Source organism: Phycodurus eques, chromosome 17 (assembly GCF_024500275.1).
Source record: "Phycodurus eques isolate BA_2022a chromosome 17, UOR_Pequ_1.1, whole genome shotgun sequence".
Lineage (NCBI taxonomy): Eukaryota > Metazoa > Chordata > Actinopteri > Syngnathiformes > Syngnathidae > Phycodurus > Phycodurus eques.
Window position 1 is genome coordinate 14,592,157 of NC_084541.1, and position 18,626 is coordinate 14,610,782.

The window sequence follows — 18,626 nt, forward strand, 5'->3', positions numbered from 1 at the left end:
CAAATCAGAAAAGAAAAATCCCACCTGGTCCATACTTACAGTAAAAGCTTACTATAATATTTTAAAAAATGTTTTAGGTTAATCAGAGGCAATGATAGCAGGTGTGTGTGCTGGCTTCCATTTGGTTAATTTTGAACACAGTTACGTCCACAGTTTGTAACTGAGTAACTGTAACTAAGCAACTGTAACTATGCTGTAACTAAGTAACCCTACCTTGGTAGCTTCAACTACAGTAATTAACTTAGTAATTTAGTAGCTCATATTTATGTGTTTTAGTTTAAAAAAAAATACTTTGCTTCTTATAGATTAAAAACCATGTAAATAAATGAATAAGAAAACATGTTTTATTAAAAATCTTGATTTTTTTGGGGGGACACACAAAATATTCAATTATACATAATTCATAGAATATATTAAAATTATATATAAAAACTGTAAAAAAAAAAAAAAAAAAAAACTAATTGTATGTTTTATTAAAATGTATTTTTAGTTTGTTGTTTTTACAAATAATACATAATATACTATATCGAAAACAATATTAATATGTAATACACGTTTAATGCGGCACGGTGGACGACTGGTTAGAGCGTCAGCCTCACAGTTCTGAGGTCCGGGGTTCAATCCCCAGCCCCGCCTTTGTCGAGCTTGCATGTTCTACCCGTGCCTGCGTGGGTTTTCTCCAGGCCCTCCGGTTTCCTCCCACATCCCAAAAACATGCATGATAGGTTAATTGAATACTCTAAATTGCCCGTAGGTGTGAATGTGAGTGCATGTGGTTGTTTGTTTATATGTGCCCTGCGATTGGCTGGCAACCAGTTCGGGGTGTACCCCGCCTCCTGCCCGATGACAGCTGGGATAGACTCCAGCACGCCCACAACCCTAGTGAGGAGAAGCGGCTCAGAAAATGGATGGATGGATGTTTATGTATATAATTTGATGTGTTTTAGTTGTTTTTTAACAAAAATGCAAAATATTTCCAAATACATAATGGGGTTGACGGTTTTATATATATATATATATTTTTATATATATATATATATATATATATATATATATATATATATATATATATGTGGGAAAAATGTCTAGAAAAGTCTACTAGAACAATTGTTGGCAGGTGTGTGCTGACTCCCATTTAACGAGTTTAAATGTGATTGGTTAATTATGAATACAGCCACATTCCTATTTATAAAAGGGTGTGGACACTTTTGCAACCATATTATCTCAGTTGTTTATTTTTACTTTCCCATACAATTTTTTTTCTTTTTCAATGAAATTGCACAGGTTATAGGTCGCATTAATGATTTATTTTGGTCTCAGTTTTTTTTTTTTTTTCCCAAAAATCTGACATTTGACAGGAGTGTGTAGACTTTTTAAGACCACTGTAACTCATTATTCAGTGTGTGTGTGTGTCTGTGTGTATTGGTTTATGAGCAGGAGCCGAACAAATGGGTTATGTTTTTGCAAAATGAGGATGGGTTGGTATGAAGCAAGAAGAAGCCCGGCGGACCGGTTGGCACGGGCTGCATGCATATACTTTACTACTCCAGTCGACCAGAGACTGCACGGGGGCTAATTAAAAAGATCTAAGCGGGTGGTAAGCGGAGGCTGTGAATGAAAAAGCACTCACAGATATTGGCGGGTGATTAACATCCAAACACTTTGAAACAAAAAGTGTTTTTGAAGAACTGGTTTCACACGGGGGGGAGGGAATATCTCATAGGAGTGTGAGACTAACAGACGAACTGCATTTAAAAAGAGAATCCAAAACTTTGAATTACTTGGCTTTTTATTATCTGATTTCAAAGTCCAAATTAATAACAAAGCAACTGGTCCAGTTAGAATTTATGGTTTCATCTGCTCTACAAATTATTCCTCCCACCCTCCATTTGGATTTCTTTCCAGTGGTTGGATGAATAGTAACAATTAGATCTTGTGGTGAGGCTGTGAAATGTGAGCTCTTAGCACACAGTTAACAACAGGAAGGTTTTTATTTATATACACACACACACACACACACACATTTATATATATATAGATAGATAGATAGATAGATAGATAGATAGATAGATAGATAGATAGATAGATAGATAGATAGATAGATAGATAGATAGATAGATAGATAGATAGATAGATAGATAGATAGATAGATAGATAGATAGATAGATAGATAGATAGTATACAGTCCAAACCCATTATGTATTTGGAAATATTTTGCAGTTTTGATTAAAAAAAAAATACTAAAACACATCAAATTATAAAAACAGTATTTTTTAATATAGTATATTATTTCTGTATTATTTTGTAACAACATCAAACTGAAAAAGTAAATAAATAATTATGACTTAATTATTTTAGTTTTATATAATTGTAATATATTGTATGAATTATGTATTATTGAATATTTCCAGCCCAAAAAAATATATAAGAAGCAAAAAAAATTTTCTTTTTTACTAAAACATAAAATGAGTTACACATTTGAAAAATATATTGTTTTTATAGAATTATGTACGACTAATTATTTTGTAAGGAAAATGATCAATATTTTCAATATTAGTATACTACATTTGATATTACTATGATATTTTATACTCCAATTTTATATAACTATACTGTATTTACTAGTAGTAATAGCAGTGGCCGACTTTTTAACAGCATTGAAATGCACGGTGGCCGACTGGTTAGAGTGTCAGCCTCACAGTTCTGAGGACCCGGGTTCAATCCCCGGCCCCGCTTGTGCGGAGTTTGCATGTTCTCCCCGTGCCTGCGTGGGTTTTCTCCGGGCACTCTGGTTTCCTCCCACATCCCAAAAACATGCGTAAATTGGAGACTAAATTGCCCGTAGGCATGACTGTGACTGTGAGTGCGAATGATTGTTTGTTTCTATGTGCCCTGCGATTGGCTGGCAACCAGTTCAGGGTGTACCCCGCCTCCTGCCCGATGACAGCTGGGATGGGCTCCAGCACGCCCGCGACCCTAGTGAGGAGAAGCGGCTCAGAAAATGGATGGATGGATGGATATTACTATACTATATTTTACAAAAAACACTTATCATTAGATTAACTAGATTAAAAAACTATAATAGGTATAGTATACCAATAACGGTGTAGAATGTTACGCAAAACACCACCTGTACACTTTCTTTTTTTTTTTTTTTTTTTTTAACACCGGCCACCTTACTAGACTTACAAACAAAGGAAAGCACTTACTTTTTGCCATAGGGACTCTCTCGAGGCTAGACTGGAGCAGGCCGCCACAAACCAACAATTCCCCAGCTGCCCCTGGTGGAGGTCGTGCGCACTGATGCCATCCACGAACAAGTGAGGGTCCTCACACAGCTCCTACACACAGTATATATGTGCAAATGTAAAAATACTTTTTTTTGTTAAGAATTTATAATGATTGATAATTGTATACATTTATATGGAAAAAATTATTATTTCTAAAATATTTGACATATTTGTATGCTTTTAATCATTATTTTGTTATATTGTAAAAACAATTGAAACTTTTTTTTACAAAACCATGAATGAGTTTAAAAATGTTAACATATTTGAATCATGTATTTTTTAATAAAACGTATTAATTCAGGTAATCAACTGTTGTGTGACAAAATCAAAATAACATTTCATACCATATATGAATAATGTATCATTAAATATTTTGTTAAAAAAAAACTTCAAAAACACAATAACAAAATAAGTTTGCAAAGTATATATGATGGTTTTTTTCAAATACATTACATAATGTATAAAATAATAAATAAAACAATAAATGGTTTATAGATGATTTGATTTTGAAAAAATGCACCGAAGTCCACATGCGAGGAAGACTCTCAGTAACAACCCAGGCTAAACTTAGCTCCTACCCAACACACAAAGCTTGTTTCTCAGTTGATGTATCACTTCAACACACTTCCTTGGACCAATTACTGCTTTCCTATTAGACTGGGCTTTGGCGCCATCTTGTAACATTTTAGGATTGTAGTTGTGAATTTGTGAATAGTGAAATGCAAATACGCGGGGGATTACTCGGTACCACTTTTGGGTCGTTCCACTTCGGAGGTACCACTGTACAGAGAAGCAAAAAGAGGTGGGCGGGGGAGGGAGTGGTAATGAAGGTGAGCGAGACCACCACGTCTTACGCTGACGTGTAGGGGGCCTTAAATGCATTTGTGAAATCACATTTACCGAGCATGTCCGGGTCCATTTTCAGCCTCTGTGCGGACACGCTGTCTTTCATTACAGCTAACAATGTGGTGCTCAATAAGCTGCTGCAGCGCTTTCTCTCTCTCTCACTCTCTTTCTCTCGCTTTCTCTCACTCTCACTCTCTCTCTCTCTCTCACACACACACACACACGCACGTAATGTGCTGGCTGGGGTCGGAACCTCGCCATTTACAGAGACACGCTGTCCTCCTCCATTTTTTGTCCACAACACTCCATGCTGCATTTTTTTTTGGACAAATGCTTTAAAACTAGGATGACTCAGCAGATGTTGCGGAAAAGACTGCACAGAATGCGTTTAGGATATCAGACTGGACTAAGGGGGGAACTGAGGTGGCCTAGAGTTTGCCTAACAAAACTGAACAAAATTATGAAAGTGTGTCTTCAGCATACTTTATTGTTTCCCTTTCTGATGAGCTCTTGTTTTGTTGTGCAGCTAAAAGTAAACCTGCTCAAAAATGCAACTGTGTACACTACACTACACATAAGCACACGGGTGAAGATTATGATAGAGCGGTGGGTGAAGGTGAACGTGACATGAAGCCATCCCCATATCGACACCGGCCTTCAAAGCGCACGTGAATGTGCTCGGATGCGGCCAAGGTCGGTCATTCGCTGAGTCGGCAAGACTTCCAAAGCACAACCCCGCTGAACCCCCGAGCCTAACAATTACTACGCGCTGTATGTATAACTGCTAAGGTTTCTGTCTGCAGCAGCATTGATTGTCACCGTGCGGCGGAAGCAAAGCAAGACGAGGGGCTCCGCGCAGCCGGCGACCCGTCATCCGGGGGCTGGAGGGGAGGCGATGGGGAGTCTCAGGTAGAAGAGTAATAGAGTATCGATCGTAACGCTGCCTCCGCAGACAGTGGAGTAATGTGAACATTCCGGCCGAGTACCGTCTAATCATTTACCCGCCGGCTGAGAAGCTGTCGAGCGGCACTGCACTTGGCGCCATCCATCAGCCCCGCGGAGAGAAAGTACCAACCACCTACCAGACTTGCAAAAATGAGCTCAACATTTTCACTCAGGCGTGGCATTTTTTGCGTGGTCCTGGTTGTGTGCTCATTAAACATTCGTAAAGGGCGCAAGGCGGATAAAGGATGACATGCTTTGAATGGCCAACAACTTTATGGCGCATCCATCTGCCCATATTACTAATAAGACTGGCATTCTTGAGAGAGTTGGGCACAGTACGGAGAACAACGTTACCTTAGAGGAGACCAGTGGCAGGGAAAAGTGTTGAAACATTTTTTTTTGGGGGGGGGGGGGGGGGAAGTTATGGCCGTTCGGCCGTGGGGTTCTTCATTCTCGACTTTCGGTTTCGTTTTCATTTCGTTGCATCACTAACTGTTGTGTCTAGCGCTACAGCACACCAGTGGGGAAGCTAATGTTATACATGTGTTATAGAAGAGGAGACTAAGGGCAGCAAGCAAACATGATGCTGCAGCAAAGTGGACCCTATGGAGTATAACACTGGAGCATCCAGAGCTAAGGCACTGCAACGAGGTAACGTTAGCTTGTCTTGTTTCTACTGTTGACCATGAATTTTACCCAAGAGGAGACTGAGGGCCCTGGCAAAGTGGAGACTGTGGAGTATAACACTACAGCGTTCAGAGCTTAGGCACAGAAGCGGGGTGATCTAACCTTAACTTCTCCTTTATTTACACTTGGCCACAAATGTTACCCAAAGAGGAGACTGAGGGCAGAACTGAAACGGGACACTGCCGCAAAGTGACTGTTTTAGCCAGTGGCTGTTCTAGTCCATCTTTAGCGGGGTGGCCAGACTGGGTCCAAGGTTATTTTCAGGGGGGCCGGACTCCGTCCATCAATAGGGGAGTGATGTCTGCAAATTTTTGAGTCAATTTCGTTTTGTCGACATGGGGGCGGGGTCCTGTCCGCAACCGCCACTGGTTTTAGCGCACACTTTTTTTGACAAATGGACAAGGAAAAACGGCAGAGCGGCAGTCACGCGAGACATTTCCACAGGAGTAACGTTTGATTATCGCTCGTTCTTTATGCTTGACTGCCCCGCTGCCGTGTCTTTGGCGGGGGCCATAAATATGGTGCGGATGCGTCCGAGCGAGGATAATAATCCCGCTCGCCGGGGTGCCCGTGAACCTTCGCCCCGACAATGACAACAACGAGGCCCCGGCAGCTTTCCATGTTTGCATTTCAATGCTGGTATAAAAAAAAAAAAAAAAAAAAAAAGCTGCCAGCCCATGTGTCAAGTGTGTGCGCTTTCACACGAATTATAAAATAACATTAGTGTTAGCGTCTGATGCAGCAAATAAAATACTACCGTTTATATTGAACAGCACCATGGGAGAAACGATGGGAAATGCTGGCTTTTACACACAGTGTAAAAGGGCCTCTGTTACAGAACTCAGAAAGTGGGAAAATGCTGAATTTTGAAATAAATGTCACAAAAAATACAAACATGTACATTTTTACACAACTTTCCCCGCAAAAAAACATTTTGTTTTAATGAAAAAATATTTTTGATGGAAAAATTGAACTTTTTTAATGGCAAAACCTTTTCCGTAAAGTATACAACAAATTTTCTTTCCAAAATAAAAATGTTCATTCATTGTTCAATGTTTTTAGCAAAAAAAATGCAACTTCTCCAAAAAATATATTTTCATGAACTAAATACAAGTTTTTAAAAAAAACAAAAGATCTTTAAAAATTCCAATCAAAAATGTGTTTCATGAAAAAAATATTTTAAAATGAAAAATAAAAACATTTTCACAAAACTAAATGTTCATTAAAAATCTTTAAAAAATTAATTTTTCACAAGAAAATATATTTTTAATGAAAAAACGAATACAGCATAATTCCTCCAAAAGCAATTTTTATGGACAAATTCTACTTTTTCACAAAAATACAACTGACAAAAACAAATTGCTACCAAAAATGAATGAAAATCTTTTTCATTTAAAAAAATCTCATTTACTTCATTAAAAAGAATTCTTATTTACTCTTTTTCATAACAATACAACTTTTTTCACCACAATTTCATTTTAATTCAGCCTTTTTTTAAAATCACGAAAAATACACCCCCCCAAAAAAATCACGAATAAAAAAGATAAACTACTTCACATAAAAAAAAGTCAACAAAAATTCGTCAATTTCACGAAAAATATATATTTTTAAAATTCCCCCAAATTTGGGGTGACGACATTCATAACCTCCAATCATGCTATGTCAGGACGCAGGTACACCGCAGACCTCCGTGTCGAAGTAGTAGTAAATTCTTAAATCTAACAAACTAAATGCGCTTTCAATTATGATTTTTCAGAACATTTGCTTCTCTCTGGATTCCTGTAGTAGTTTGCTGTTAAACTTGATTATTCTGCACTTTCCCTAAACTCTCACACAGTAGCCATTAGGAGGAAGACGAGGAAACGTGCTTAATGGTTCCCATGAACAAATGCATGCTGGAGTGAAATCGTGTGGTAAATGTCCAATATTGTTATTGTCATAATGCTCATTTACGGTTTCATTATTAAAAGGTGCATCAGTCTAACCTTCTTGCTAGAGTGCAGTCGTTATCTACTCGTGCGGGAGTTAATCTGAGGAATGAATAGAGGGAATAATGTTTATCTACGCGTGTGACTACAGAGGGCAAATCAACGGCGTGTGATTTGAAAATATAATGCTACAATGTGCTCGGTTAGGCTCCTCCTGCTTTTTTTTCTTCTTCCTTCCACTCGTCTCACAGCGTTCGGTCCGCATGACTGACATCCGCGCAGACCAAAACATATAATCTGTGTGACCCAGTTTCTATGGCAATGCACGCCGCCTGTCGCCACTGCTGAAGAAGGTTACTCCATCCACAACCACATCGTCAGAATATAGAAACAAATACTTCTTTATAGAGCTACTATTAATGATTACTGACATAATGGTTGGTAATCAGGGAGTGGAGAATAATATTGCAGCATCCAGAGCTAAGACACAGGATAAGATAACGTTAGCATGTCTGCTTATTTTTGCCGATTTTATCCGTGTATTGTCAAATATCGCAATATCGTGGTGTACATTCTTGCTTATTTCGACAAATCTTATTTGAGAGGACACTAAGGGCAGCCAGAAAACAGAGAGCTGCAGGAAAATGGAGACTGTGGAGTGTAATATTGCAGTGTCTAGAGAATGTTATTATTTATTTATTTATTTTTTACATGGCTACAAGTAAAATTCCTGCATTCACTGATAAGAAGGTACATTTCATGTGAGAGGAGACTGAGGGCGGTGAGAAAATGGGCCGCTGAAGCAAAGTGGAGACTGTGGAGTAAAACAACATTTATTTTATTTTCACACACTTTTATTTTTGTCTCTGATTTTCGCTGTTTTTAGGAGAACATGAGTTTCCTGAATTTACTGGTCATCACGATAAGGAGACAGATTATATCCGACAGGAGCGTCGCAGCAAAGCGGAGACTGCAGAGAATAACACTGCGGCATAGACAAGTGGACAAGAATTGTGGCCTTTGTTTTCAACACTTGCTTAAGTTAATAAACATTCTGTGCCTTCTACCTGTTTTTTGGAGATTTCTGTACTTTTGACCATTTATTTCGAACGACTTACCCGCGGCCTCTTCCACACCACGCGTCCGATCCTGTTGCCCTGGTAGAAAAGTGAGTCATCGGTGGCGGGGAAGCGGGGGTCCTCAAAGAGCAGGCCGCTCTGCAGCGACTGCCTCTTCAGAGTGGAGTACTGCTGTCCCTCAAAGGCCATCACCGACGCAAACATGCTGCAGCCCTGCGCAGAGGGAAAAGACGCAATAAAAACATCAACTGGCACAGGTCGGGGGACTTGCGTCATACTAATTCCAGCCATCCATCTTCTTCCGCTTATCCGAGGTCAGGTCACGGCGGCGGAAACATAAGGGGAGAAGCCCAGACTTCCCCTCTACCCAGCTTCTATATGGGGTACGTTCCCAGGCCAACCGAGAGACATCCAGCATGTTCAGGGTCTTCCCAGGGGCCTCCTCCTGGTGGGTCATGCTCAGAACTCCTTACCGGATTGCCTGAGTCACCTCATCTGTCTCTTCTTGATGCGGAGGAGCTACAGCTCTACTCCGAGCCCATCCCTGATGACCAAGCTTCTCAGACTATCTCTAAGGGCGTGTCCAGACAACCTGCAGAGGAATCTCATTTTGGCCGCTTGTATCTGTGATCTTGTTCTTTCGGTCAGGAACCATACCTTACTATAGGTGACTATAGGTGATGGTCGGAACATAGATCGACAGGTAAATTGAGAGCGTTGCCTTTTGGCTCAGCTTCTTCTTCACCACAATGGACAGGTGCAGAGTCCGCATCACTGCAGACGCTGCACCAGTCCGTCTGTTGATCCCCCACTCCATTCTTTGCTCACTTGTGAAAAGAGACCCCAAGATATTTCAACTCCTAACGTTTGGGCCATTTGGGACAAGATCTTATTTCCTACCTAGGGATGGCACCCAAACATCTTTTTCAAACTGAGGACCATGGCCTTAGATTTCAAGGTGCTGAATCTCATTCCAACCACTTCACACTCGGCTGACAACCGCTCCTGTGAAAGTTGAAGATAACGGCTTGATGAAGCCAACAGGACCACAACTTCTGCAAAAAGCAGAGGCGGAATACAGCGGCCACCAAGCCAGACCCCTCCAACACCTAGGGTGTGCTTTGAATTCTGTCCCAAAAAGTTATGAACAGAATCAGTGACTAGGCACAGACTTGGCAGAGTTCACACCTCACCGGAAATGGATCCGACTTACTAACGGCAAAGCAGACCAAAATCTGACACCGGTTGTACAGAGACCGAACAGTCTGTATCAGGGCGACCCCATACTCACGGAAGCACCCTCCACAGGACTCCCTGAGGGACACGCAGTTGAAAGCCTTCTCCAAGTCCACAAAGCGCATGTAGCCTGGTTGGGCGGTCAGCCCAAATCACATGACTTGACTCAAGTAAAGTACAGATACCTGGAAAATCTACTTAAATACAGTAACAAAGTATTTGTACTTTGTTACGTCCCATCACTGCAAGCAAACACTTTTGCATCCGCCTCCACACTTGACTGACACCTCCACAGAGACCCGTCTCAGTATGAACTAAAAGTCCTGGTGCGCTTGTACCTGAATCTTCTGGGTTTCCAATGATTAATCTGTCTCCTGACGTCCTCCAGGGCCTAATTATCACAGCTATGCAGAGGCAGACATGTCCGCATTGATCAGCCCCCACACACCAGGCAGAATCCGGGCCGGGCTGTGCTAAAATGCAGCCGTCCTGATCGATAACTACGCCACTGGACAAACCTCTCTATCATTTAACCTAATTCGTCTGGCAAACGCGATTGGTCAATCTCATGAATATCAATACTGATGTCATACCTGGATGATTGCGCTGGCGTCGGAGTATTGATCTGATTCTAACGAGGCTGGATTGCAGACTGTGCAAAAGATTTCTCCATAAATATTGGGGTCTGTGGAATTAGACGAATGGACAATTTATTGTACACCTCCATCCGTACAATGTTTATTCATTGGACACAGTGGTAAGATTGAGTTACCCCATCAAATGTTTTAACATTGCATTTCATTATCCATAAAATCACTCAACGGATTGTTTTGGATAAGTGCTATTCGTACCCGAGATGTTTTGGCAGAACAGAAACTGGGATACGGTTGCAACGCTTGCATTGTATCTCTACACACACACACCAATTTTTAATATCTTAACCAAATGTTTAAATACAGACCTAACACCACAAATAAAAATACCGGCATCTTTGTAATTACTGTTCTGATAGTCGTGATGACCAACACAGCACAACATACACATAACGATATCTCCAAGCCAGATGTTGTAATACCAAGACTGAACAGTGAAACCACATGAATAAGCATTTGCGATCGGAAACGTTGAACACTTTTAACAATTACGATTGTTAACTCCCGACCCCCGACCCTTTTCCAAGCATACCGGGGGAGGAAAAATAATTATTAACACATCCCACACCATAGGATAATCAGTCTGGATAATCTTTTAGAGATATCCGAGAATCTGGGCTTTGCTGATCTTTGATTACAAGAAATGCTCATATTTAAGCCGACTGTCGGTATGTCTGTACCCCCGCTTTAACATTTACAATTGTCAGCCCTGAATATTGTCCCAACAGATTGGCGAGGAAAAATCCCTCTTAATACAGCGTACACCACGGGATAATCAGTTAGGATAATCGTTTGGTGACATCTGCCAATCGGCCTGATTAATGGTATAGTTCCTCGTCATGTGTGATCTCGCACATTTTAAATATCAGTTAAGATGTTATAAACCAGTAAGCGTGTACCGATTAACTCCTAAACTGGGTGATAAAGTATTACTGAGGCTGTAGTTTGAAGATGGCTCGGTGCCTTGGTTCGGAAGTTGGCCATTTTGGCTTGATGTAGCCATTTTGGGCAAATTCCAGAGTTTGTTCTTTGACTTTAAATTCTTATGAGGGAATTTGCACAAATGATCCCCAATTCGATGCAGGTAGCCTAGACAGATGGGCGACACTCACTACATTGTGAAGTTCAAAGTTTGATCACCATTTCGAAGATTCTCGTAAAGTAAAAAAAAAACCATGAAACTGTCCCCGACACTAGTTTGTCTGATCGACATGAAATTGGACAGAGGTGTCAATTGTGACAGGACACACAAAAAAGTCTCAAGGACCCAGGCCTGAAGTTGCCCATTTTGGGCAAATAATCCCCAATTGAAAGCAGGTACCCAAAATGGGCGACGTTACATTGTTCATCATTTTTACAATTCTCGGATCCCCGACACCATTTTGACCGATCACCACGAAATGAAAACGGGTGGAGATGGGTGAAGATGTCTATCGTGACAAGATGTACGACAAAGTTTCAAGGACCACAAGAGCCGAAATTAAACAGGGAGATGGTCATTTTTTGTTTACAACGGCCATTTTGGGATCATACGAGGGAGTTAGACCAAATGAGGCCCAATGGGAAGCAGGTATCCTAGACAGATGAGACAAGCTATATTGTGTTATATTATATACATGCTATATTAAGCTATATTATTAATTATAATTAAAAAATATATAATTTCATTATTGAAAACATATTTGACATATCTACAGTTTAACTTCTTCTTTTACTTCTTCTACAAATCACCTGGCCCATCTGTCTGCACAAAAGTTTGCCCACGATTGAGAAAGAATATAGTACACCGTATTTGTTGCATTAATTATTAGTTTTTTTCTAAAATTGATCATTTCAAATATATTTGGGGAAATTATTCATCTCATTCAATAATTGGTTAGTTGATTTATTTTCTGCTTGTGGGCGGAGCATGGCGTCAAAATTTGATGATCATTTTGAGGATTGGCCATGAAAAAGGAGGGTGCTAATTGATATTTAGAAGTGCCAAGTATAAAAAAAAATAAAAAAATAAAAAAAAAAACATTCAAGAATTCCAGCCTTGCCATAAGTGCCTGTTGGTGTATGATTTAGAGAAGAAGAAGAAAAACGTGTCAGCTGCTGCAATGCAGACAAATGACGCTGGCAGTATGACCCTTTCCATCAATAATCAATCGTCCACAGGAAGTCAGTGGAAGGAAATAAAGTGCTCCCAAGAACAGATGTTTCAGCACGGTGGACATAATAGTGTAGGGCAATGCAGTCAGTGCGTCCGATGATGGGCATTAATCAAAGGCTGGGCATGCAACTTCGAGAATGTGCGCCTCGAGCTTATCAAATCATTCCTAAAGTTTCTTTAGCCCCCTTCTTCCTGTTTTTGGACTGTCTGCATATCACATTCATAGCGAACAGTGTTTGAAGCCATCATTCGAAGTGAAACTGTCCCATGTATTTGCTGTAATGCGGCCCTTGTGAATGCAAATATGGTTAAGAGGACAAGAAAACATGTATCTCAATGAGAAATCTGTTTATAGGAGTCCCGCAAAGATCGACTGTCTGACCTTTTTTCTTTTGTAATTAATGATTTCATTTATTGGATCCACAAATCGATCAATTAATTACAATGACATTATTTATAATAATACTAATATCCATTTTCCATAAAGCTTATCCTCATTAGGGTTACTGGTGAGCCTATTGCAGCTGATTTTAGGCGAGAGGCGGGATACACACTGGACTGGTCGCCAGCCAATTCCAGGGCTAATAGTGAATATTTTATTTTAAAAAAAAATATTTTACATATTTAACATACACATTACTTGGCCCATGTCCAATTTAATCAAAACGCGCAAAGGTTTTCCCACCACAGATATAGCACATAGAATATCTGTGTCACTGACAGTGTAGTGGTACACTTGCCTGACTTTGGTGTGGGAAGTGTGGGTTCAGTTCCCACTCAGTGACGGTGTGAATGTGAGTGCAGATGGTTGTCCATGTCCGTATATGCCCTGTAACTGACTGGCGACCAGTTCAGGGTGTAGTCCACCTTTTGCCCGAAGTCAGCTGGGAAGGGCTCCAGGGCTCCAGCGCTCCGTGATCCTAACCAGGATAAGTGGTGTTGAAAATGGATGGATGAATATTTGTTGCATTAATTTGGTCTAATTTCCCCAAACAAAATCGGTTATTTAAACTGTATTTCTTACATTTATTCCACTCATTAAATAATTGCTTCATTTAAATATTTAAAATAAGAAAATTATTAAATACAAATTATTAAATTATTAAATAATTGATAATCACAGTTAATTAAATATGCTAGTCAATAATAATATAAGCAGTTAATTAATTATAATTAAATTCAGTATACATAATACAATAATAATACTTTAAATTAACATTCTATTGTTGAAATAGACTATTTTATGTACACATTTTTACTTCTTTTTTAAAACCTCATCCTGGCCCATTTGCTCATTTTAAAAATCAAATATGGCATTTGAGAAAAAGGTTTCCCCACCTCTGATATAGAATGACAAAACATCTTTGAATGGGTCATATTGCCTCAAGTTGCAATATGTAGTGTAGGAGACTGACAGTCACGGCTGATGCTTTGTAGAGGAGTCGTGACAAACAAACAGACAAAAAAAAAAACAACAACAACAACCTAACGGGCAATTTTCCCCGCTGGGAAGGGTGATTATAAGCAACGTGAAATCAAGACTGCGCACAGCAGGCAGCGGCACATTCTGGCTGGTCAGAGATCAGGGACAAGTGCGCTCTGCTGTTAAAGGGGGGTGGGACGCAGCAGTGGTGCCAGGGTGACTGATTGAGTCTGCTTCCGCTGACAGACTGATTAAACCCACAGAAGTGAAGACGGAGCAGTAATACATACACTACAGACAGACAGAGGGAGAGAATGAAGGCGGGTTCTAGCACTTCATACCTCATCTACCCCGCAACGGAGGGTGGTGGAGGAAGAGGAAGAGAAGAAGGAAGAGGGCTATCCCAGGCTTCCCACCCCCCTTCTGGAGCATCACGGTCTCCTGCTGCCGGCCCAACTGCAGTCTTGGCCCTGACATGCGACACTGCCTGGCTGCTTGGTGGTCTCCCACGTCCCAACGCCAAATAAATCCCGTACACCGATCTGGTTGATTATCAGAGGAGGCCTTGAGATCCTCACATTATTCAGCGGTGGCGTGTCCACTTCTGCCGGCTTGGCAATATTAAAGTATTTTTGCAAACAAAAATTGCCGAGGCATATTAAGTACTAAAATCAACAATTGACATGGGCCGTGTCATTTACTCGCTTTGTACGACAGTGGCACCTTGACTTATGAGTTTAATATGTTCCGTGACCACGCTCAAAACCTGCTCCTACTTTGCCCATTGAAATGAATGGCAATGACATGAATCCATTGCAGTGCCCCAAAAAACACACCGAAAAATGGTGTCATGTGTTCTTATTATAACAAAAATGGCACTACAGAACTGTACTTTAAATGTAAATGATTAAACGGTATGTGTGTCATGATAATTCAATGGGCATCGTGCTGCTCATTCTAGAAAGTGCATCTTGGCCACCAGGGGGCACTATAACCCACATAGACTAACTATACGTAGATTTGATGAAGAAACAGAAAAGCTGCAATAGTATTCATCCTTTTTCACAGAGGATAAAGAATATGTGCCTGTGAGTATTGTTGCATGCTCTTTCTGCATGTGTTGCTAGCGCTTGTGTTCAAATACAATTTGTTGAAAGGTTTAGAATGAGGTTAGCACATCTGCCTCACAGTTCTGAGGTGCCGGGTTCATTTTTGTGCACAACTGAAGAATTTATATAAAATAAAAAATAAAAACTCGTAAATTGGGTCAGTCGAGGTACCGCTGTACTTACTTACTTATTACATTGGGTGGTAAAGCAGGAGAAGTGAAGAAAAATAGATTTGACAAATTTAACGATTTAATTTTGACGATTTAGATTTGATAGATTTTTTGAGACAAACTTCCTTGTTTTCCACCAATCACACAAAATTTGTTAAAACCCAGAATTGCGATTGTTTGTTCCACTTTCTGTCGCGTAAGAGAATAATGTTTTATTTCTCCTAAAAATTTCCAATATTTTGAGAATAAAGACGTAATTTTGGAATATCAAAACTCCTATAAAAATTACTTCTCACAATATTAGGACATTATTATCCTCAGTTCCCATCTGTGTGTAAAAGAGACTATTGGTAGAGGAATTCTTATTTTCACGGAACTAAAGAGACGAGATGCCGCAATCTGTAAAATTGCTCATTGATGCTTGAAAAAAGAGACGATTTTCTGTGACTATTACACAAAAACATGCCAGTCGATAGTCACTAAAGTCGGTCAGGCAGTGAAGCATCGGCCAAAGAGGAGGCTAATAAACTTTGGGGGCATTTAATATTGATATTTTCGCAATGAATGGGATCACATGGCAATTAGAGACTTTGGCTGTATGAAATGGAATGCGGCGTCAGAAGAGGGGCATCATTCATTCCCCGGAAAAATTTAAGGTTGAAAAAAACCATACACGGGATATGAAAGGTCTAAACACTGTTATTCAAATGCCAGGTTTTGTGATCAAACATAAAATGAGACCAAAATAAATCATTTCAAAACTTTTTCCACCATTAATGTGACCTGTAACTAAAACATAAAGTATTTTGCCGATGGGAAGTATAAATAAACAACTGGGAAAATCTGGTTGCACATGTGGACACACTTACTTGCAATTGGGGATGTGGCTGTGTTCAGAACTAATCAATCACATTCCGATTCATGTGAAATGGGAGTCAGCACACACCTGCCACTATTTAAAGTGCCCCTGCTTTACCTCAAATAAAGTTGTTCTAGTATGCTTTTTATGACTTTTTTTTTTTTTTTTTTGCCTTAGAGCAGAAGCACAAATTCCCATGTTTCTATCCTAACTTCCAAGAATAACATCATAATTTGAATTTCCCTAGTATCTCAGAACACCAACTTGCACCTTGTGCTCGTGTGTCTACGCATGGTCTTAATGTGTCTTCTCTGTCCTCCCCCCTCCTCTCTCAGCGCCGTGCTGTGCACAACAATACACTTACTTAGAGGAATAACTAATTCATCACTTGTGGACCACGGAGGGAGATGGCTGCAAAGGATCAGACAAATCCATCAGTGCAAGAAGAAAAACTAAAATCCCTAATTGTTCATGATCTTCAAGGCTAATATTAAACACGTCATATTCTGCTGCTTAAAAGCTTGAAAATGACAACACTGCTGGATCTTATGGATTTATTTCCCCTCCTAATATTACAACAGTTTTGCTTCGGAATATTATGATTTTTGCTTCATAAACTATCCATTTGGGGATTTTCTTTTAAACTTCCAATAACATTATTAAAATGTAGATGTCAAAATTATTATTATTTTTTTTAATCCCGTAAAACGCTCACTAAAATGGTTTATGATTTTCCAAAAATGCCACAATATTGCACCAAAGCACTACTCTTGTCTCCTCAACTCACTTCAACTTAGTTCCTTGTCACCATGATGCCACAAGAGGCCACCAAAGCACTACTTTTGGCTCGTTTTAGCAACTCAATTTACTTCAACATAATTCCTCAGCACCATGATATCACAAGCGGTTGCCGAAGCACTACTTTTTGTCTAAAGCTCCTCAAGCCACTTCAACAATGCCACAAGGTGGCCCCAAAGCCCTGCTTTTGTTTAAATGAGGATCCTCAACTCACTTCAACATAGCTCCTTGGCAACAAGCTGCCACAATATGTGCCAAAGCACTACTTTTGTCTAAATTAAGATCCTCAATTTATTTCAACATAATCCTTGGCACCAGGTTACTACTTTTGTCTAAATTAAGATAAATTCTCTTCAACATAGTTTCTTAGCACATAATGTCACAAGATGGCGCACAAATACAGCGAATATGTGAGTTTTTCTGCGCTTAATAGAGGATAGGTTTAAAAAAAATCCACAAATTGGCGAATTAGAATAATTAGCCCAGAATTTGCAGAACCACAAATATGTGTGTCCGCTGTACTACAGTATGGACAGTAATTACACTTCACAAAAACAGTTTATTTCTTTAAATTTTTTAAGGAAGTTTTGATACAGTGCTGTTTTTCTTGATTAAAAACACGTAAGAAAAATGTGTTGTTTTGTGTGAGGAATGGATTAAAAGCATTTCAATTTATTTCAATGAGGAAAACTAATTTGATGGACTGAGTTTCAAGCTTTGAGACGCAACGAAATAAACTCTTAAATCAGGGTACCACTGTACTTTTTGTGACATTTCTGTTTGGTGGTGTGCAGTGAGATTTTCTCGAACATAACATATGTGCCTTGGCTCAATAAAGATTGGAAAACACTGGATTATGGGGTGTTTCTTAAAGATTATCATGTGACATGAGCTATGATTTATTTTATTTTATAAAATCTGCTAGGGAAAAAAACATAAACTGTACACAAATAATAGCACAGTAGTGCTCTTATTACATATGTTCAGCTATTTTCTGCGCAGTGTATGCATGAAGGATGTTCAGTGTTATGCTTTTATACCCTATTTTACCCTTTTATGGGGATTAAGTACAAAAACAATGAAGTATTAAGTAAGGAATAGCATCGCGGTTCTCCTGAGATTTACCGAGCCGCCCCACCGTCGCATCCCCCCACGCGAGCACCTGCGCCCCCGGGGGCGACCGATGCCGAGCACTCGGTTACCTGCACCGAGGCCTCTCCCGTGGAAACGCGGTTCCCTCTCTCTCTCTCCCTCGGGTCCTCCTCCGGGGGCTGGGGATGGGGGGTGGGGGGTGGGGGGCGGTGGGGAGTCCAGTGGCTCCGACTTTCGCTCTCTCCGGGGGCAGGGAGGGGGGGCCGGCCGGGGTTCCTCGCCTCGCTCGCTCCCTGCCTGGTCCTCTCCTCCGCCGGAGCACCGCTCTCCTCCTCCTCCGCCGAAAAGCGAGCGTC

The 18,626-nt window shown here is 40.2% G+C and overlaps 1 protein-coding gene across 1 annotated transcript in view; it reads right to left on the reverse strand.

Annotated features, from left to right (window-relative positions):
* capn5b (calpain 5b) overlaps positions 1-18,591 on the reverse strand; it is a 35,257-nt gene extending 16,666 nt beyond the window's left edge. Inside the window, exons 1-3 of the mRNA XM_061703076.1 lie at positions 18,381-18,591; positions 8,815-8,988; positions 3,210-3,341 (exon numbers count right to left, since the gene is read on the reverse strand). Of these exons, the coding sequence (XP_061559060.1) occupies positions 3,210-3,341; positions 8,815-8,979 (297 nt within the window). The 5' untranslated portion in view covers positions 8,980-8,988; positions 18,381-18,591. The remainder of the gene's footprint in view (positions 1-3,209; positions 3,342-8,814; positions 8,989-18,380) is intronic.
* Between the last annotated feature and the right edge of the window lie 35 nt (positions 18,592-18,626).